This window comes from Tachysurus vachellii, chromosome 16 (assembly GCF_030014155.1).
Source record: "Tachysurus vachellii isolate PV-2020 chromosome 16, HZAU_Pvac_v1, whole genome shotgun sequence".
In the NCBI taxonomy this organism is placed as follows: domain Eukaryota; kingdom Metazoa; phylum Chordata; class Actinopteri; order Siluriformes; family Bagridae; genus Tachysurus; species Tachysurus vachellii.
In genome coordinates, this window is record NC_083475.1 from 12,609,516 (window position 1) to 12,630,665 (window position 21,150).

Below are 21,150 nucleotides of genomic sequence, written 5' to 3' on the forward strand. Positions count from 1 at the left end.
GTGCCTAGCACCCATGTTAATGGTTTGAGAACAATAAGGACATTCAAATCAATTTCCAATCAAGTCAAATTTTATTTGTCACATACACATATATACAGAGTACGACATGCAGTGAAATGCTTTTTATGTCTGTCTGGTATTCACACATAAAAAGGAATGGAATTAAAGATAAAAATAAAACCAAAAGGAGGTAGATAAATAAAAGTATAAACTATATAAAATATATGTGAAAATATATGTACATAATTCACTTCTAATATTTTGAAATGCCTTGCATTCTGGATGGTGTAGGGGTGTAGAGTTGCTGCCTCACATCTCTAGGGTTCTGTCTTGCACTGAGGTTCTCTTCAGTGAGTTCCTGTGTCCGCATGGTTTTACTCTCCAGTTTTATTCATCCTCCAAAAACATTCATGTAGGTGGACTGGTTATGTCACACTATGGGTGTGGATATGTGTATAAATCTGGGGGTCCCAGTGTACCTGGGATAGACTAGAGCCACTCTGACTTGGTCAGAGCAACTGATGTAATCACCTTTAAAATACATTTCACTGTTTGTGTCACTCTATTTATTTGTGTTAACTGTTCAACTATTTTAGTTGATGGACCAAAAGTAAAATATTAGGCCAAAGTGTGTCTGAAGTCCCGGTCAGTATTATTTCCTTTTTTAGAGAACTGTCATATAAAAGCAGTATCGCACTTCAAGTCATGCTGCTGTTATGAATATCAGCACTCAGCATTGCCGTAAATCTATGAACCGAATCATTGGCATGCTGATACTGAATATAACAGCACTCTTGCTCAGGCAAAATCATACAAATAATTTTAAGATTAAGCTGTAACGACATGTGGATTTTGCAGGTCATATAAACCGAATGAAGAATGTGTGCAAGAATTTTGTTTACTGAAAGCCTTTTGTGTCAATGCAGTGAAAAACACAAATGTGGAGTTGGGTCCAACTGTGAAGGATTTTGAGGAAATGTAAAGTAAAACATAGTATAGTAAAATTGCTTGGGGCAAAAAGGCAAGACCAAAACATTATCAACCAAATATACTAAAAGCGAATATACAATTGTGAATTGACTGAATGTGTGTAATCCACATACATTCATTCAAGTTTTGAAACGTTCAAACTTTTGGATTTATCTAAAAGTTTATGAATTTCTAATTGACGTACAAAATTCAGTTTCCCAATTTTAGTTCTTTGCACATGCTGTCTCACATTTCAGTCGAAATGTTGTTTTGCACAATTACTTTACAATACCTCATGTAACTGCTGCTATAATACTAATGTGTTCATTCCAGTATTTCTGCACATGTAACATTGTTGAACATACCATATTTACACTGGTCTGTGCTGTTTTTGTGTATTGTCTTGTATTCTTGTTTGCACTGTCTTTTGTCCTGCAATGTCTTTCTGTCTTGTTTGTCTTGTCCTGCACTGTCTTTTTGTCTTGTTTGTTTTGTCCTGCACTGTCTTGTTTTGTCTGTCTTTTGTCTTGCACTGTCCTGCACTGTCTTGTTTGTCTTGTCCTGCACTGTTTGCACCAGGTTACACAGATGCACTTTATGTATCTAGGACTAACGTACTAATTCCTTAGCTCTGTCTTTGTTCTATGTAGCACCCTGATCCTGGAGAAACGTCTCATTTCACTGTGTACTGTAGCAGCTATATGTGGTTAAAATGACAATAAAAGCTTCTTGACTTGACTTGTGTAGTTTCTGATTTTGCTCCACAGCTACAGGGGGCGCTGTGTACAGACTGAAACCCATAACAAGCGCACAATTCAGAAACACAGAAGGATGTAATAAACAGAGCAGAGCCGAACATTATCAATGAACACTATCGAAAGTATCTTCTTACTGTGTTTATAAGAAGTTCCTGCATCTGGATGAAGGTTCGACTGACAGACTAAACTAAACGGATTACAGATGCAGGCCCTGGAAGAACAATTGGGTTGTGTTTAATTTCAGTGTTTACTGATCATCAGTAGTGAGTCTGGTGGTGTGTGTGTGTGTGTGTGTGTGTGTGTGTGTGTGTGTGTGTGTGTGTGTGTGTGTGTGTGTGTGTGTGTGTGTGTGTGTGTGTGTGTGTGTGTGTGTGTAATCTGTACAATGTCTCCACTTTCTCTATGTGTTTAGGTAGTGTGCTGTTTGTACGCTGTGTGCTGCCTCCTCTCAGGCTGCTCTGTGCTGCTGTATGGCACCTGATCCAGCAGGAAGCAGTCATACACTATGGCATGCTGGAGGAGTTTGTGTCTCTCATCACAGACACACTCCCTGATCTGCTGAGCTACAGACAGAAGACTCAGCTCACCATGGGGCTCAGAGCAAAGGTATGAACATCAAACTAGCAAAATCTACTTAATATCACTTAATATCCAGTTCACTTTTTTCGTGATGTGTGTTCTGAAATGCTTTTCTGCTCACCAGAGTTGCAAAGAGTGATTATTTTAATTATCGTAGACATTTACGTTTACAGCATTTAGTAGACGCCCTTATCCAGAGCGACTTACATTTTTATCTCATTTTTATACAACTGAGCAATTGAGGGTTAAGCGGCCTTGCTCAGGGGCCCAGCAGTGGCAACCTGGTGGACATTGGAATCAAACTCACAACCTTCCGATTGGTAGTCCAGCACCTTAACCACTAGGCTTCCACATCCCCCGTCTGTTATCATCGTAGATATTCTCTTCTTATTTTTAATATCAGGGTTGAATCTGGTCTAAAGTTCTTCAATGGAATATGAATCAATTTGTAATATCAACATTATTATGAGGTATTTAACCAAGCTGACTTCCCCATATTGAAAACCTAAAGTTTTTGTGGATTGTACAGCTGTCAACAATTAATAGCTTTTGACTAATCAGAATTGTGAGTTACACAGTCGTGTGATATTATGGGGGGGGGTATTAAAACCCTGATCTCTCTCTCTCTCTCTCTCTCTCTCTCTCTCTCTCTCTCTCTCTTTCAGCATGTTCTGGAGTTATGTGGCATGGAGCCTCCAGCTGATCCGGTTACAGTTCAGGCCGATTTACAGCGGATTGAGACCCTTGTTGCACTTCACAAGGAACTGGCGGTCAGACATCTGTGATTCAGGCTTCTAGTCACTTCATATATTTTGATAATTTCATGTGAAATGACTCTTGGAAATAGACATTTAGTGTTTAAGCCAAGAAATACCCAAACTTTTACACAAAATGTAGTTAATCACATGAAATACAGTTATTGTCTGAAGTCCCCTTAGTGTTTCAATGGAGCTACAAGGGAAAGCTACTTGCTACCAGTGTAGAATTGTACAAGTTATTAATGTTTGAGCCATGAGTCCATGTTTTATCCTGATAGTTGCTCTGTTATAGGCAGGTGATACACATGTGGAAGAATCTGGAAATAACTTTGTGGCTCTGGTGCAGTTTTTAATGAAGGATCCAGCTGAGAGAAGCATCTTCTTTAAGGTGAGAGGTGCATTATTTCAGCATTAGAAATATTTGTATCTTTCACAGAGTCTTCTATTTACTATTTACAGTCTGTTCTATTAAAGACTTGGATGCTGCTTATTGAATGTGCATTTTTGAATCTTGAATCATTTATTTCCTTTTCAAAGGATGTGTATCCCACACAGTATGGTGTGAAGTTCAATACAGCGTTACAGAAGCTGATGTGGCTGTTCCTGTCTAGACTAGAAAATGCTCTTCCCCAGCCTACTCTAGAGGAGGTATGAAGATAATATGGAAGTTTTTTTATACATATCTTTATTCTGCTTCCATTTTATCACAAAACTCTTTGGTTAATCGGGTAAAAAAATTCGATCAATTTTGTTGCATCACACTGTATTATGTCAGCAGCACTATTTAAACAATCAGCCGAGATTAAATCTCAGCTACAGGGAATGAACCATCTTCTGGGAGCTTTTTTTAGACAAGGGCTCTGTCATTTGTCTTGGTTTTAGAAAAAGAATTGGCTTGAAAGAATAATGCTCATTCAAAACCTCAGTTGTGAACAATTTTACTGTAGCTTTAGCAGTATTCTCTGGGTCCTGTTAGAAAAGACTTGAGGCACGGGCCTCAACCCTGACTTATTTCCCTGTGCCTTCTGATGAATTGCATTAGTACAACAGGATGCAACCACCACCATGTTTCGCTTCTGGGTGGTGAGCAGGGTTTGTCATTTCTGCCAAACATAATGCTTTGTGAATAGTTATATAAGACAGTGTAGGTTAGATTAGTGGTTTTTAAAGTGGGGTCTGTTTTTTTTTTTTTATACAGTAAATATACTACATTTATTATTAAGACCTATTTGACTGATCTCTTGAATAAAATCCAAACTTCAGTATTTTAAGAGCATATAAATATATATGCTTATAAATATATAGCTTATATAATATATAGCTTATAAATAGTGCCAACATGGATGTATCAGGTGTTAAACACTCTGTTTCTTCACCAATCATTGTGGATATTTTCATCAGCGGTAAACTGCAATATCTAATATCTAATTGTACTGATTGTATTCATGCCCACCTGCTTATAGCCTGGGAATGAGATGAACGTCGAGTTTTCTGAAGTAGAATGTAACGTTAAATAATAAATAAATTGATAGCGACACAATGACCATTGTTTCTCTCTGTACCTTGACTCATTGGAATTTGAGTGAAACAAAGACAATGAGATTAAAGTGAAGATTGACAGCAAATTAATAGCATGCGAAGTGAACTGCAATCATTCATAGTAAAAACGAATTACTGGAAATCAATTAAAAAGGCTGACCAAAGCCCAGTTGATTAAGAAGCTTGGTTGGGTTTGAAAATATTTTCATTGTTTTCTGTTGATGTTTTTTTTTTTTTTCAGGTTGCCCATTTGCTCAGCACTGCCCCTACAGTCATGGAGGAATGTGTTCAGTCTCTTTCACAACCTCAGCAAATGAGAAACGTTCTTAAATACCAAAGAGAAGCCAATGTAGAAATTAAAGGTTATCATTTATTTTATTTATTTTTTTTAACCTGTAACTGACCGTTTCCTTTGTTGGACAAGACTCTATCAGGGGTGGCCAGCCAGTCAGAGACCAAGAGCCACATTTTTTACTGTGTTACCGCAAAGAGCCACATCATAAACATAGGCACACTTGAACATCACCTTTTTTCCCTGCCATTTTGAGAGCGAACTTGACACAAATTGTTTACTTAAATGATCTTGCTCCTACTGGGAAACTTTGAGGTATTTTCATCCCACTCACATGCGCGTTTGAAGAAAATACCGTATTGAACTCAAGCGAAGCGAACACGCATATTAAAAAGACACAAATACAAACTTCGAAATGTACGTAAGAGCCGCATGAAACCAGGCAAAGAGCCGCATGTGGCTCATAGCCACAGGTTGGCCACCCCTGCTCTATATACTGTATATAGAGAGCAAGAGTAAATTGGGTTAAATGTTTGTTTTTAAAAAGCTGTTACTGAGGTTATTCCACATGTTTAATGTTTTATCTTTAATTCCCTTTTCAGACACTACACCATCATGGTCCACCTCTCCTGATGACTGCATCCTCTCCTGTCTCAGCAGTCCTCAATTAATACAAATTCTTCTCAGAGAACAGACGCCTTTAGACACCCAGGCCGAGTTGGGGCTTGATTACGTTCCTTCATATTGCCAAGAGGTCCAGGTAGAATCAGTTTTCATTACGCAGTACATTCAGAATGAACTGGAGACGAGCATATCTGAGGGAAATGATGACAGCATACAGTGTGATGCACAAGAATCTAAAGATTGTGATCCAGCAAACACTAAAAATTCTACAGAAGTTGTTTATGAAGACATCGAGTCCGTGGACCTGCACACTGTGGACACTGAGGTGGTCGAAAGATCTGAAAAGCAAGATCCTGTCAATGTCAGTCTTGTGGACGTGGAAACTGCTGATGGCAAAGAGGAATCCCTAACTCCTCAAGAAGAGAAGAGAATGGTGAAGAATCAGAAGGAGGCAACAGAGTCATTCAGCTTGTACAAGATTAAACAATCTTTTGTTAAACTAGATATGCTTGATCTTTCTCGTACACAATTTTCTAAGACTTTTAACCCCGGACCACAAAAACGAGGTCATGGCCGGCCAAAGAAGAATCCTCAGAATAAAACACCATGCAGGAAGAAGAAAGAAGAGAAAAATGTTATGGTTCAGTGTGCATCAATTAACAAGTATGTCTGTACTAATAACGTGATTTTTCACACCATCTGTAGATCAGAAAATGCTTCAGTTTTTAAAATGATTTTGAACTTTTTTGAGTCCCTTCACTTTTTTATTTTTTAAATATACTTTTGTAGACTTTAATATACTTTTATTGTGACTGCACTGATTTGTATTCTAGGCTTACAGGACTCAAAAATGGTGTCTCCAGCATTGTTCCAGCGCTAAAGAAGAAATGTAAGTATTCGGTCTCTATTCATGCTTATTACACTAACCGTTAGGTCATAAGTTTGCCGTTCAGTTAAGAAAGAAATCTTGAGCTTGCTTCTAAAACCCTTTTATGTTAATAAAAAGGCTGTCTCAAATAACTTGCATGTTGTAACCATACTAATCTTATTACTCTTACATAATCTTGCCAAATGTAGCAGCTGGCTTGTCTGTCAAGAGTTATGAACAACAAAGATTAGAATTTCTATTTTGGAAAAATACTCCTTTCCCTTGAGATTACATGTGCTGGCAGTTTAGGAAAAAACGTCTAGGGTGAAAGCAGCCTGAGCTCATGAGAAGCCTTCATACATACAGTTGAGGCCAAAATTATTAGCCCCCTTATGAAATTAGACAAAACTCTTGATTTCTCCATGGAAATGACCATTAACAACAAGTGTTTTATAGTGTGTTTGTTTCCAAAATAACAAAGACAAAATCTCCACTAAGTTTGATTAGGATATTTAATTGAAATAGTGAGTTGAAACAAGAAAGGGCAAAAATGAAACGTCCAAAATTATTAGCCCCCGGTCATTAATAGTCAATAGTGAACCCTTTCTGAGCCACAACTGACAACAACCTCTTAGAGTAGTTCTTTACTAGGTTGGCACAGGTTTCCTGAGGGATTTTAGCCCATTCTTCCATTGCAAATTGCTCCAGCTGGTCCAAATTACGTGGTTTCCGAGCATGGACATTCACTTTGAGCACTCGCCACAGATTCTCAATAGGATTGAGGTCTGGGCTCTGTGCGGGCCACTCCAGGACCTTTGTTTTGGTATCCTTCAGGAACTGTTGGACCAATTTCGATGTATGCTTTGGGTCATTGTCTTGTTGGAAGACCCAGCGACGACCTAAGGCTAGACTACGAGCAGATTTCTGCATATTATCCCTCAAAATGTCAACATAATTTTCTTTTTTCATGATGCCATGCACCCGAACAAGGCTCCCTGTGCCTGAAGCTGCAAAACAGCCCCACAGCATGATGCTCCCACCACCATGTTTAACTGTGGGAACTGTGTTCTTAGGGTTGAAGGCCTCACCCTTTCTTCGCCAAACATAAGCAACATCCATGTGCCCAAACAGTTCCAGTTTAGTCTCATCAGACCAAAGCACAGACTCCCAAAACTCATCTTTACCTTTCAAATGTTCACGGGCAAACCTCAGTCTAGCTGTGATGTGCCGCTGTTTGAGTAAAGGGGTTCTTCTGGGACGATGGCCCTGAAGCCCACCACGATGAAGAGCCCTCACAACTGTGTTCCTTGAAACATCAACTCCAGAAGAGGCCAGGTCAGCAACAATCATCTTGGCAGATGTCTGGGGCATCTTGCTGATATCTCTGACTATTTTCCTCTCCAGGGTTCTTGAAATCTTGCGCTTACGACCACGCCCAGGTTTGTTTCTTACAGAATTTGTCTCCTTGTACTTGGCAATGATGCAACGTACGGCGGTTCTAGACACTGTGAAAAGCTTGGAAATGGCAGTATAGCCTTCCCCCTTATCATGAGCCTCCACTATCTTCTTTCTGAGCTCAAGACTGATTTCCTTTGTCTTTGGCATGGTGAGTAAAAGTAGTCTCTCCCAATAATGTGTTCAAGTGCCCTGTTCCTTGGAGTCCTTTAATGCTGATTGAATGCCCAGGTGTTGTTAGGAAGCCAATTGACTGCACAGGTGTGGTTTGAAAGCTGATTGATTAATTAGGTGTGTTTTGAAAGCTGATTGATTAATTGGGTGTGTTTTGAAAGCAAATATTCACAAGGGGCTAATATTTTTGACCACCCCATTTTCACTATATTTGATTATAAAGCAAGCCTAAAAATGTATTTTATATTCCAAAATGTACCAAAAGCTACTAAATAGCACTGGCGAATGTTTGATTATATCAAGTTTTATCAATGCTGCAAACATTGGAAAGATCTTTAGGAAAATGTTCCAAAATTCCTGGGGGGCTAATATTTTTGGCCTCAACTGTACAGCGCTGCTGTTAGACCCCATTGTGCTTTTCAGTTTAAACTCCCTTCATTATATAAATGACATAAAGCCACCAGGCAAGTAAATGTTCTTCCTCATGTCTTTGTTCACTCTATAATTAGTTTCAATTCAGCTGCATATTAATTATATGGATACATGCCTTTTCACTCTATTTGAATTCCTGTGCTAACAATCTGACATGTCAGATTAACATTTGTTTCTCTGCTTAACTGGCAAGATGTAAAGTCTTGCAATGGTGATGGTTTAAGCGGTAAAGGCTCTGGGTTGTTGATCGGGGGTTAAAGCCCCAGCACTGCCAAGCTGACACTGTTGTCAGGGGCTCCGTAGGGCTCTGCGCTATGTGAAGAAAGAATTTCACTGTGCTGTAATATATATGTAACAAAATAAAGGCTTCTATTCCATTCAAAATAAAGGAGTTATGATGAATAAAAGCCTGTTGATTTTCAATCTCTGCACTGTATGAGTATGAGTTAGATCACCAAGTCCAATAATTGTGTTTATCATCTTTGCCATTTTGCTAGATACACTAGTAAATGGGGCATCTGGGGAATATGCCTGCTCGCTGTGCTCCTTCCGGGATGGTGAAGAGATCCAGCTGCACCACCACCTCATCGTTCATCATCCAGAAGAATACAAGCAGCTTTGTGTGGCAGAAAATGGTGAGGAGCATCAGGACGACGTGAGCGTACCTCATCAATCAGAAAACCAGAATAACTCTGTCGGTAAAATTCGGTTCTACAGAGGCGTATCAGTCTGTAAAACATGCCCCACTTGCGGCAAAACGTTTACCCGAAGCTCAGATATGAGAAGACATCAAGTGTCTCATACAGCTGATCGTCCTTTCCTATGCCGGAATTGTGGTAAGACCTTCAGGTACCCCTTTGATTTGAGGAGACATCAGCAGACTGTGTGTGCACATAAAGATTATGTGGTGGTGTACCGGAGAAATGGTGAAGTCACAGAGGATGGAAATGAAGAAATCAAGGTGGATGATTCAGGAGCAACATGCCAGGACCCCCACAACTCTATTATATCTAGTGAGAAAGCAGAATGTTTAAGTTCAGACTCTGTCATAAGTCCTGGGTCTGGAATTCAGCCCAGATCTGTGATGTCAGTAAGTGATGAATCAGAGCAGACACATGGTTCAAGCTCAATCCCAATCAACTCGCACTCAAAACGGCACTTAAGGTCCCCTTCATCCAACCATCCTCATAAGTGCTCTCAGTGTGACAAAGGCTTCAAGTATTCCTACAACCTCAAAAAACATGAGGATGTTTGTGAAGGGAAAAGTCAGTGCACGGGTTCAATACAGTGCCTTTCTACAGAGCGAGAGTCTGACGCATCTGAACCTGGAACTGGTGTCTCTCCGGATGCTTTACTTCAAGAATCTTTATGTATGAATGAGCAAGAACAACAGGGGAATGCAGCTCAATCCATAAAGTGTGATTCGTTTCCTGCAGTCAGTGTGAGAAGAAATGTAAAGAGATGTAAAGATGCTGGATTGCTAATGAAGCATGAGCAGATTCGTGCCAGTAGTGAGCGATGCTTTAAGTGTGTGAAATGTGATACTTTGTTCAATACAGTGCTTGAGGTCCAGAAGCATGTTCAGGTTCATTGGGGTGAGGACCCACTGCAGTGTTCTCAGTGTGGTAAGTACTGCCTGAGCCAAAGTGAACTAGCGAGGCATGCTTTGGCACACGAGAAAGGGAGCAAGCATCCCTGCTTTTTATGCTCAGAGACTTTCGAGAGGCTTGACTCGCTGAGGGAGCACTACCTCAATGTCCATGATTTCAGAGGACCCTACCAGTGTTCCAAGTGCGATAAAACTCACACGGACCTCAAGGCTACAGTTAAACACATGAAGACGCATACTGAGGAGCGGCCTTACCAGTGTTCTCATTGCTCAAAGAGCTTCAAACAGCGTGGTGCACTCAATGTACATGCAAAAATTCACTCCGGGGACAAGCCTTTCCTCTGTGAGGAGTGTGGGAAATGCTTTAGCAGCAACATCAGTCTGCAGAGGCACTCTGTGTCCCACAAAACAGAAAGACCGTACACATGCCCTCAGTGCAAGCATCGCTTTAAAACACGATACGCACTCCGTAGCCATTTGCTGAAGCATACGACAGGAGCGAGCATACCCTGCGAGTTCTGCGGTAAGATGTTCTTCCGAGCATCCGCACTGAACAGACACCACCGGACCCACACAGGAGAGAGACCGTACAACTGCCCTAAATGCACCAAGACGTTCCTGACCAAGGGCGAGGTTGCGAAACACATGCGCTATCATACAGGAGAGCGGCCCTTCCAATGTACGCTCTGCTCCAAGACCTTCACACAGACGTGCTACCTGAGCGTCCACATGCGGATACACACGGGAGAGCGGCCTTACAAGTGCAGCATTTGTAAAAGAGCTTTTGTTTGCAACACACACTTGAAAAGACACATGTTAGTGCATACACAGGAAAGGCCATTCAGCTGTGACTGTGGAAAGGCTTTTAATCAGGCACATTCTTTAAAAGTGCATCAGAGAAGTCAGTGTCTCTTACGAAAGAAATAGCTTTAATTAAATCTTGGTTTCTGATTTATCTTTCACAGATACACTAAGCCCTTTAAAGATCTACAGCCATACAGCCTCAGCTTTTTGCTCGGTTTTCTTCATATCTGAATTATTCTATATTAGGATGTTAGATATATATTAGATGCTTTAAGGATGCAGAGGAGGAAAAATTATTAGTCCTCAAGATAATGAGAGAAGTTGAAATGCAGTTTATAAATTCAATGTTTACTTCTCGGTGCAAATCAGTTGGAACCCCAACACACACACACAAAAGATATTTTGTCTTACACATACTATCAGGACTGTACTGTATTTACATAAAGTTTGAATCATACAGCGCTTAGTTACACCACACTATTCTCAAACTGTGAAAAAAAACTATGGATTTAAGTTGTATTGAATGTCAAATAAAATGTCTATTTGCTCTATTCTGGATCTTGTAGCTTCGAATGTATTTTCACAATAACATCTTTATATTAATATGAATAACTGTTGAACAGGACAGAATTTTGTCTAAGCAGAATGTGCATTATGTTTACAGTTATATAATCTTAGCAGTTTTATAACTTCATAAAATATTACGTTTTAATCTTAATATTAAAATTCTAATATTTGCAAACCATATAACGATCACATTATACATATATGAATTTGCCAGTAATCGAACTGTAATCCTTTGAACACCAAAATTCATTATGGGATTTGTGTATCTGCTATGGTACATTAGGTGAACGCTAATCTTTCACTCTGCACAGTGAAGTGCAGTCTATACCAGGAGCATTGAGCATAAAGGCAGGAATCCATCCTCCTCTAGGGGCAAATTATAGCAGCCAATTTTCTTACATGTAAGGTGGTGTGAAAAAGTGTTGGACCCCTTCCTGATTTTTTTTTTTTTTTTGTTTTTTTATGTTTGTTTCAGATCATCAAACAAATTTAAATATTAGTCAAAGTCCTGACCTGAATCCTATTGAGATGCTGTGGCATGACTTCAAAAAGGCGGTTCAAAACCCTCCTATGTGGCTGAATTACAACAATTCTGCAAAGATGAGTGGAACAAAATTCCTCTACAGTGCTGTAACAGTTCTAAGGGTGGCCCAACCAGTTATTAGGTTTAGGGGGCAAACACTTTTTCACACAGGGTCATGTAGGTTGGATTTTGTTTTCCCTTAATAATAAAAACCTTCATTTGTGTTATCTTTAACTAATATTTAAATTTGTTTGATGATCTGAAACATTAAAGTGTGAAAACCGTGCAAAAACTGAAACAATCAGGAAGGGGGCCAACACTTTTTCACGTCACTGTATGTTTTTGGGAACTCTGAGTAGTTGCAGGAATCCCATATGGACAACTTCACAGACAGTATTACACCCTGGAGCCTTGAGGAACTGCTTCGGCTCACCGCCTTGCTGCTTGGATTAAGACTTATACTTATGGAAATAAAAATGTGTCACTGAGAGTCAGAGTATATAATGTACATATCTGAATGTTTATGCTGGTCCACTGGTGCAGCAGATATCATTGCTTCACAGATTCAGAGTCCTGGGTTCAGTCCTTAGTTTGGGTTGTTGTGGAATATTGTTTTGACCAGAAATAGATGTCATATCCTGAGATATCAGTCTTTCACTCATGCTACCAAGAGAGGCTATGGATTCACCCTGACCTGAATAAAGCAGTTACGGAAGATGAATCGATACATTTTTATGTGAATTTTTATTTGGCTTTTCTTTGCAGTAGTATATGTGTCTTTTTCAAATGAAGTTTATATCGAATTAACGTTGTATTCTGTGGTTAGAATTTGTGTGCATGGTTTTAGAATACTCGGCTGTTGACAATTTATTTTGGCATAAAGTTAGTCATATGCGACGTTTGTCAAAATTCATTTGAATTTTTCAATATTTGATTTTTTTTTTTTTTTTTTTTTTATAAAATTGAATTTGAAGTCATGAACAAAATTAAACCGTGGAATACAATTTTATGCATTTTGGTGCAATTAAAAAAAACTTAATAATTCACATTTGTTAATGGGGTAGAGGTGCACATCTGAGTATGTAGAAGGGTTTTACCCTAATGAAGGCTTTAATGAAGCAGAACATTTATGTTTACTCCATATGTGCCAATTGATGAGTATGCTACTTTTATTTTGATATTTTTTGTTGTTAATCAAACTGCACTCAGTGCTACCCTGCTCTGGTTCCTCCCTGTGAGAATGCACTTGACTAGCCAATCATTACAGAGGAGGTTTTCTTCACAGCTAATCACAAGCCTCGGTAGGCGGGATTTCTTGGAAAATACACATGCCAGGTTCGTTGCCATGGACATCCTCCATGAGTGTTGTTATGTCTCTGAACACGTAGAGAACAGAACAGTGCGTTTAGGAGACAACCGGACAATGAAAAAAGGAACTGAGAATTTTTAATTAACTGCTGTTTAAGACAACAATAACTATAAGTGCTGATATTTTAAATCCAGCTTATTCCGTGTACTGGTGCTGCAGCTCGTTAGCTGGGATGCTACATTGGCCTTGAGCGGTAAGTGTCGAGATTAAGCTACATCCTAGAAGACTGGAGTGTGTGTGTGTGTGTGTGTATGTGTGTATGTGTGTGTATATGTATGTATGTATGTGTGTGTATATGTATGTATGTATGTATGTGTGTGTACTGTATGTATGTGTGTGTACTGTATGTATGTATGTATGTGTGTGTGTACTGTATGTATGTATGTATGTGTGTGTGTACTGTATGTATGTATGTGTGTGTGTGTGTGAGTGCGTGTGTGTGCGTGCTGCACTTAAGTTTTTTATGGTTTTCAGGATTGGTATTTGATGAGTGGAGGCAAGCTATCTCTCTGCCCCCTGCTATGACGAGAAGGTCCTGTCCATCCCTCCACAAGGCGTGATGGCTGGTAAGGTGAAATGGGTGACCGACATAGAGAAGTCTGTGCTCGTCAACAACTTTGAGAAGAGGGGATGGATCCAAGTGACCGTCACCGAAGACTGGAACTTTTACTGGCAAGATATCAGTTGTAATTTTTTAATAAATATAAGCATCTATAAGACTTAAAGGAAAAGTCCACCCTGAAATGCATTACATATATTTAAATGGATTTGTTGTGTCTAGTGATTCTGGTGTTATTCTGTTGGATGATGATGTATTTTTGTTGTTTCAGTAAGAGGTTAGCATTGTTTGCCTTCCCTGCTGTCACAGTGAGATATTTATAGTGCTGAAAGAAAGAAAATCAGCAATTTAATACAAAAGTGATAAGGATCAGATTCTGTTTTTAGCTTCTGAAAAGAAAAGAGCTTCTCTTCTCACTTACCATTTACCAACAACATCATATTAATGAGAAATCCTACATACAAATAGCGGCATGAGCAATGATGAGCATGTGTGTAGAGCTATTAGCATGAAAGTTGAAGCTTTGGAACCTGATCTGTTTGAGCATGGCTTAGGAAGCCAGACTGAGTGAAGGACTAAAGTGCTGCTGCATCGCACTCTTTAGGTAGAATTAAACGTATAAATCTTTTGCAAAACTTGAAATAACATTGATTATAAATACAGATATGCAAGATGTTCATAGCGGATTTTTCCTTTAGGCTGTTTTGCATTGTAAAATGATTTATGTTTGATTTTCCTCCTAAGCTCACCTTAGTCATGATTGAATGTGTCCTCTGCAGGATGAGCATCCAAACTATTCGCAACGTGTTCAGTGTAGACACGGGTTACCGCCTGTCAGATGATCAGATGGTTAACCATTTCCCAAACCACTATGAGCTGACAAGAAAGGATCTAATGATCAAGAACATTAAGCGCTACAGGAAGGAGTTGGAAAAGGAGAGCAGCCCTCTTGCTGAGAAAGATGAAAATGGGAAATATCTTTACCTGGGTACTCTTAACAGCCTGTCGGCCCACACCTCGCATTTATCAATTGGGTACTCTGCTTTATCTTATCTGTCTGTTTTTTTGCCCACTGTCTGTGGACAGATTTTGTGCCAGTGACGTTCATGCTCCCAGCAGACTACAATCTTTTTGTGGAAGAATTCCGTAAGAGTCCATCCAGCACATGGATTATGAAGCCATGTGGGAAAGCTCAAGGCAAAGGCATCTTCCTTATCAACAAACTCTCACAGATTAAGAAGTGGTCAAGGGACAGCCGCACCTCCACGTAAGATACAATAGGGGAGGTAAAAAACAAGTCATATGGCATGCATCTATCTGTGTCCATCCATATTCCATCTATCCATCTCTCTGTCCATCAATCAATCTATTCTTTCACATGTGTATATACATGCAAATAGCGAGACATGGCATCTCTAAGTTGTCCATAGCGTGTGACTTTGTGTATGATTGTGCCCTGTGATGCACTGGCACCCCGTCCAGGGTGTCCCTGTCTGTGCACTGTCCCCTGGGGTAGATTCCAGGCTTCCTTCCACCCAGCGTAGGATAAGCTGTACAGAAAATGGATGGGTTGCAGACTATAGAATTGCTCTTTTGTGTAAATGTGGATAATTATAAGTACATAATTCAATCATTTAATCATTACTTAATTTTTCCTACTTATTTGAATATTTGCTTTGAATTGGAACGTTGTTCAATCCTGCCTACAAATACTCTGTGCCCTGAAATCATCTTGGTATCAGCACTCAGATGTGAGAATGTCCTATTGTTTGTTGTCTTTAGGTTCATGGTAGCTAACAGTGGCAAGGAGGCTTATGTGATCTCACTGTATATCGATAATCCCTTGTTGATTGGTGGGAAAAAGTTTGATTTGCGACTGTATGTTTTGGTCACTACTTACCGGCCCCTGAAGTGTTACATGTGAGTATTGACCAGGAGCCTTATATATCTGTAACTGGTGTTTTATAGCAATTATCTATAAAAAAAATAAATAAATAATTTTTTTTTTTTAAAAAAAGAACTAGACATATTTATTTATGACACTGTTCTTGTTTTTTTCAGGTATAAGCTTGGTTTTTGTCGGTTTTGCACAGTTAAGTACACCCCCAGTACTAGTGAACTGGACAACATGTTTGTGCATCTGACAAATGTCGCAATCCAGAAACATGGGGTGAGTTTCTATGTGTATATTTTCACTCCTGTGGGGTCCTTTGTGTGTGCCTGACCAGAGAATATTTCAGTTATTATAGAGTAAATCATCCAAGAGATGAAGTTAAAATATTTTCATCTATCCTATAATGATGTACTTGTTGGAAAAATCGCTAAACGTTAGCTTGTATGGGTTGTATTATCTCCATGCTACCTTTAAAGGGGAAAAACAGAAAAGAGTACAGTCTGTCAGTCAAGCATGATGCTGAACGATTCATTTAGTTATTTTAAACATACACTAATAAACAGGTAAGAGATATGTTAAAGACTCAGTATATTTTTGCTAATGCCACAATATCACAAATCTTTTCGGAAAATGATCAAATTCGCTTTGTATTCAGTCTCATCACACCGCATGCTCCATTGTATTTTTATTTATTTATTTATTTATTTTATGCAGCCATCAACCATCCAAATAATAATGTATGTATGTGTGTATATAAAAGTAATAATATGAAAATCATGGACAATATCAGGTATCGTCAGTTCATCCCACTTCAACTGTTACTGATTTTTAACATAACGTTACAATGCAACATCATCACATAACACCGAACTTGGAGCCTTCTAAAAGACTGTAGCACATACGGGGCAATTAAGCAGAATCAATCCACTCGGCAGCAGGAAAATAAAAGCTATGCAGATGATAAAACTTTTTGAAAAATTTTTTCACTGACGATACCGAAAAAAGTGTTGAAAACAAACACTCTGGAACTAAATCAGATCATATGGGCAAGTGGGGTAAGGGATTGCTTGCATTGTGTTATTTTCTTTATTGAAATGCGTTCATGTAACAGGAAGACCTCTGTGTGTTGTGCAGGATGATTATAACCCTGTTCACGGAGGTAAATGGACAGTGAATAACTTGCGCCTGTACCTAGAGAGCACCAGAGGAAAGGAAGTCACTAACCATCTCTTCGACCAGATCCACTGGATTGTGGTACAGTCCCTCAAAGCTGTGGCTGTGAGTGTATCTCTCTCAAACACACATTTGACCATTAATTAAATAAAGTTTGTGAAAAGTTTTCTATCAAAATATTGAAAGGGGAAACAGTCACTGCTTCATCTGTGAGGTTTTTATCCAACCCCTCAGATCCCTAATTTCAGATTTTATCAGCCAGATGCTATTTTAGGTTGGAAAATGTTTGCATGATTTCAGTCTTATGAACAGATGTTTGATTTCATTACTAGTTGTAAAGATTTTCAACTTATTTCTGATGCTCTCTACCTTAATCTAATAATTCTTGCCTTAATTTATAGACCAGTGTGAACTGAAGCCGCAAAAAAAGCATCATGCCCAAATACACTCTGAACATATATTTATATATTTCCCCGTTTCTCTCTGCTTTCACAGCTGCTCTCCCATTGGTAACTTAAACAAAGAAAATATTTTTTCATAAAACAAAGGCATTTGTCAAATCTCAGTATATTGCAGCTCAGTGGTTTACTATTTAAAATAGTATTTTTTTGTGCACGGTGGCACAATAGTATGCATGTCCACACGTCCACATCTGTGCATAGCACGTTTGCATATAAAACTATTTATGTAAATGTCTAGGTCTGTGTCATGTGTTGTAGTGTTTATACAAGCACAAAGAGCACTCAATAACAGGGTCCAAATTCTGATTTAGACTATGCACACCTGATATGAACTGTCAGTCACGTGTGGAATGAAATATTTTTATAATGAATTTTGATCTTTGTGATAACTGTAAAATAAAGGGCTATGTTGACACATGCACAGCATTATAATGTTAATGGGATTTCTAACCACAAAGCACACTTTACCTAAGGCTACCTTTATTTCCTGTCTCTCACAGCCTGTTATGATCAACGACAAACACTGCTTTGAGTGCTACGGCTATGACATCATTATCGATGACAAGCTGAAGCCGTGGCTCATTGAGGTGAGTATTGTAACCAAGCCTGAATTCATGATTTCCTAAAATATACTCGCCCAAAGAGTTGTTTGAATTGTTTGCACATGTGCCAAAACTCTTCAGACTTGTGTAGGAAAGGAAAAGTAATCACAAATTTTTTGACACATAAAGAAATGCAATGCATGTTTGTTCCACTGCGATTTGATTTTGAATTTTCTCATTAATATGGTCACTAAAATTATTATGATGTTCTGTTTATATGGCGTTAGATTTACATCTCAAGTGGGTTACTTGTCTTTATATATTTTTGTTTCTCGGTAGCTTTATTTTCATCTACAAGAGCAATGATATTTTCCATCACAATTATCTAGTTTTTGCTACAGTGGGCTCCAGACTCTAAGTGCATTAGTGAAAATGCTAAGAGTGATCTGAACATTTTAATACCATCTAGAAAAACATCAGTAATTTACAAAATATGTCTTCTTTTTAAAAATAATATTTGACAAATGATCAAATGAACATTTAATCTTGTAATATGAAATACTAGAATAACTTTAATATATACAAAATAAGATACTTTCACTTTCTATAATGTCATTCTCATATAATCCACGTGTGATGCCAGATTAGGAAATAAGAGTCACTTCATATGTAGTTCTTGCTTAGTTAATTAAATTTTGGGCATTAATTCAGGAAAATGTATAGTATTTTCTAAGTGTTTCTAGTAATTGTACAAGTATTTGTCCAAGTGTATATAGTAATTATGTCAGTCTATCTCTAACTAAATCAGTTGTAGTGACTAAATTCTGAGGTTCTTTGCTTCAAAGCTAATGGTTTGGTTTAGACCATATGAAGAAATAGGGTGTGTGTATTCAAGCATGTAGACTACACCCACCACTGCAGCACAATGATAAGTAATACATTTCCTGTAGATAACGTGCTGGTTCTAAAGAGAACACTAGAAAACGCCTCTAATCACTATGCTTATAAACCCTGCCTATCAAGACTTATACAGGTGTGTGTGTGTGTGTTTGTGTGTGTGTGTGCGGCAGGTAAATGCCTCTCCTTCACTTACATCCAGCACGGCAAATGACCGCATTCTGAAATACAATCTCATGAATGACACACTCAACATCGTTGCCCCGAATGGTGAGATCCCAGACTGCCGATGGAATCGCAGCCCACCTAAAGAGGCTCTTGGCAATTACCAAGTCCTGTAAGTGCTTGCTACTTCTACCGCTAAGGAAACACAGCATGTGCTAGGGTCAGTTACTAGCAACCATCAGTAAAATTATAGACTACAGAAAGCATAAAATGTAGCATATGTATATGTTTATAATTACATAATATCCTTTTGAGAGATTATTTCGATCCGTAGATGTGATTCATACATAAATAAATACCAGAAGGTCCATACTTGGAGAGCCGTCGTGGCCCATGGTTGTATCGTGAGTTTAAGTTGTTGTTTATGTGGGTTTTCTTTGGGGTCTCCAGTTCTTCTCATTTCTCAAAACCATTCTCTAGGTGAGAATGATGGTGTGAATGTGATTGAGTAAATGACAAATAAAAATTTTAATTTCGTCTGTAGAGCCCCAAGACGTACACTTTCATCATAGAACGATAAAAATTGATCAATAAGAATTCTGTCTTCATTTCCAGTGACCATTATTTCTAAGAGTACAAGTGGACTGAAACCATGCCAGCAAAATCCTACATCATCATGGAGCCATAAAGTTTCCCGCTAACCCATCCATATATAAAAATAGGTCTATGTGAAATGTTTTGTATGCCACAAGCTGTTCACATCTATTTACACTTCTCTTTTTCTCTCAGGTATGATGAGGAACAGGCCATGAGTGAGAATACTGTACGTGATCTCCGGAGTCGCTCGGGTCAGTCCCTCGGGTCAAAGAGCACAAAATCTGCCAATGTACGTCCAGTCACAGCCACCTGGAAGTGAGTTCACAATCCTGACTACAGAGTTGACTTTTCATCACCGTGAAGCAGAGATGGAATGTGGGATCATGGAAGCTTTAAATGAGAAATATGAGAGAATTTACCTGCACATTCCTGCATGATTTTAAGACTTCAAGTAAAGACCAAGAGAGACAGAAGAGTCCCTTTTGTTGCATGAGAAATTTGGGGATTTTTAACAATTTCCACAAACGAAAAGAAAGTGAGAAGTAAAAATCAAAAGTAAAAGTGATAAAATGCAGGAAAATGCCCTTACTTTAAGGCACACACACTTTCACATAAAGCTAGAAAAACTGTCATGGAATCATTGTTTTTTGGTATTTTGTATGAAGTGTCACTTAGTCACTTTTTTAAGTCACTTATTTATTGGTAATGCAAAAATATATACTGATATTTAAAAAAAAGTGTCTTAACTATGGTGTCTTCTTAGTATGTAGACAGTAGAGAAACTTTGCAAAACATGATGTACAATCTGACCACATTTCTTACATCTGGCCAGTAATGCAACATCCTTTAAAAAACAAAGTGCTTTGCCTGAAAATTGTTTTTGAAGGAGGAGATGGAATAAACTGTTCAAAATGGTGTCTTGAATTGTTTAATTGCATAATACTGACCAATGCCACATTGACAGCAACCCAGTCAATGGTTATTGTAACCTATTGAAATTGTTATGAAATAATTTTCACTGCATGGGCTCAATCTAAAATGACTATCCACTATTAGACATGCCTGATTTTAATTATGAGACAGAGAGACAATGACAAATGTAACACAACTGCTGCTATTTTTAACACCATCCAGTGCTACACCTGTTTTTATTTAACACTAAGATGACTTTGTGAAAAACTTCCTCAAAAGCATGAGACAAAGTTTTGGAACCCACATAAGCCAGTATCAGGCCAAATGACTAAAGGATGTTTTTGAACAGTAGTGTTTTTAACAGATGACATGAACATACATTCAAATAAATGGGAGGGATTGATTATGTACATGCAAACATCCACATTAAGTATGGCACTGCATCAATGAGTTTTAGATTATAACCTTTCATCTGGGATCAGTAGCTATTGTTAATGATGTCAATGATGACACACTCAGGGAATGTGAAATTACAGCTTGGATAGACATTTAACTAACTATCCACATGGATTTGTTTGTATTTGTATTATTTATGATGCTTATTGGGAACATGTTTTTGGTGTTACCTCC

General features: G+C 38.5%; 2 protein-coding genes across 2 annotated transcripts; both read left to right on the forward strand.

The window, feature by feature from the left end:
- The first annotated feature begins 1,784 nt into the window (after positions 1-1,784).
- LOC132859094 (zinc finger protein 99-like) lies at positions 1,785-11,412 on the forward strand. The gene is made up of 9 exons (XM_060889685.1): positions 1,785-1,954; positions 2,140-2,333; positions 2,972-3,076; positions 3,357-3,452; positions 3,602-3,712; positions 4,845-4,965; positions 5,498-6,182; positions 6,353-6,408; positions 8,946-11,412. Exons 1-9 carry the CDS (start codon positions 1,930-1,932, stop codon positions 10,982-10,984), a joined length of 3,432 nt encoding a protein of 1,143 aa, XP_060745668.1. The 5' UTR covers positions 1,785-1,929; the 3' UTR covers positions 10,985-11,412.
- Positions 11,413-13,306: 1,894 nt separating this feature from the next.
- On the forward strand, positions 13,307-20,524 carry ttll1 (tubulin tyrosine ligase-like family, member 1). The gene is made up of 10 exons (XM_060890070.1): positions 13,307-13,513; positions 13,795-13,992; positions 14,659-14,867; positions 14,966-15,146; positions 15,662-15,799; positions 15,941-16,049; positions 16,908-17,051; positions 17,908-17,994; positions 19,020-19,183; positions 19,801-20,524. The coding sequence occupies exons 2-10, from the start codon at positions 13,880-13,882 to the stop codon at positions 19,925-19,927; spliced, it is 1,272 nt and encodes a 423-aa protein (XP_060746053.1). The 5' UTR covers positions 13,307-13,513; positions 13,795-13,879; the 3' UTR covers positions 19,928-20,524.
- The last annotated feature ends 626 nt before the right edge of the window (positions 20,525-21,150 follow it).

Excerpts from the sequence above, each read along its gene's own strand:
- LOC132859094 (XM_060889685.1), top strand. The coding sequence starts at position 1,930 with ATGCAGGCCCTGGAAGAACAATTGG. Across the intron at positions 2,334-2,971 it reads CCATGGGGCTCAGAGCAAAG|CATGTTCTGGAGTTATGTGG; the intron begins GTATGAACATCA and ends TCTCTCTTTCAG. Across the intron at positions 6,409-8,945 it reads TCCAGCGCTAAAGAAGAAAT|ATACACTAGTAAATGGGGCA; the intron begins GTAAGTATTCGG and ends CCATTTTGCTAG.
- ttll1 (XM_060890070.1), top strand. The coding sequence starts at position 13,880 with ATGGCTGGTAAGGTGAAATGGGTGACCGACATAGAGAAGTCTGTGCTC. Across the intron at positions 13,993-14,658 it reads GAAGACTGGAACTTTTACTG|GATGAGCATCCAAACTATTC; the intron begins GCAAGATATCAG and ends TGTCCTCTGCAG. Across the intron at positions 14,868-14,965 it reads TGGGAAATATCTTTACCTGG|ATTTTGTGCCAGTGACGTTC; the intron begins GTACTCTTAACA and ends GTCTGTGGACAG.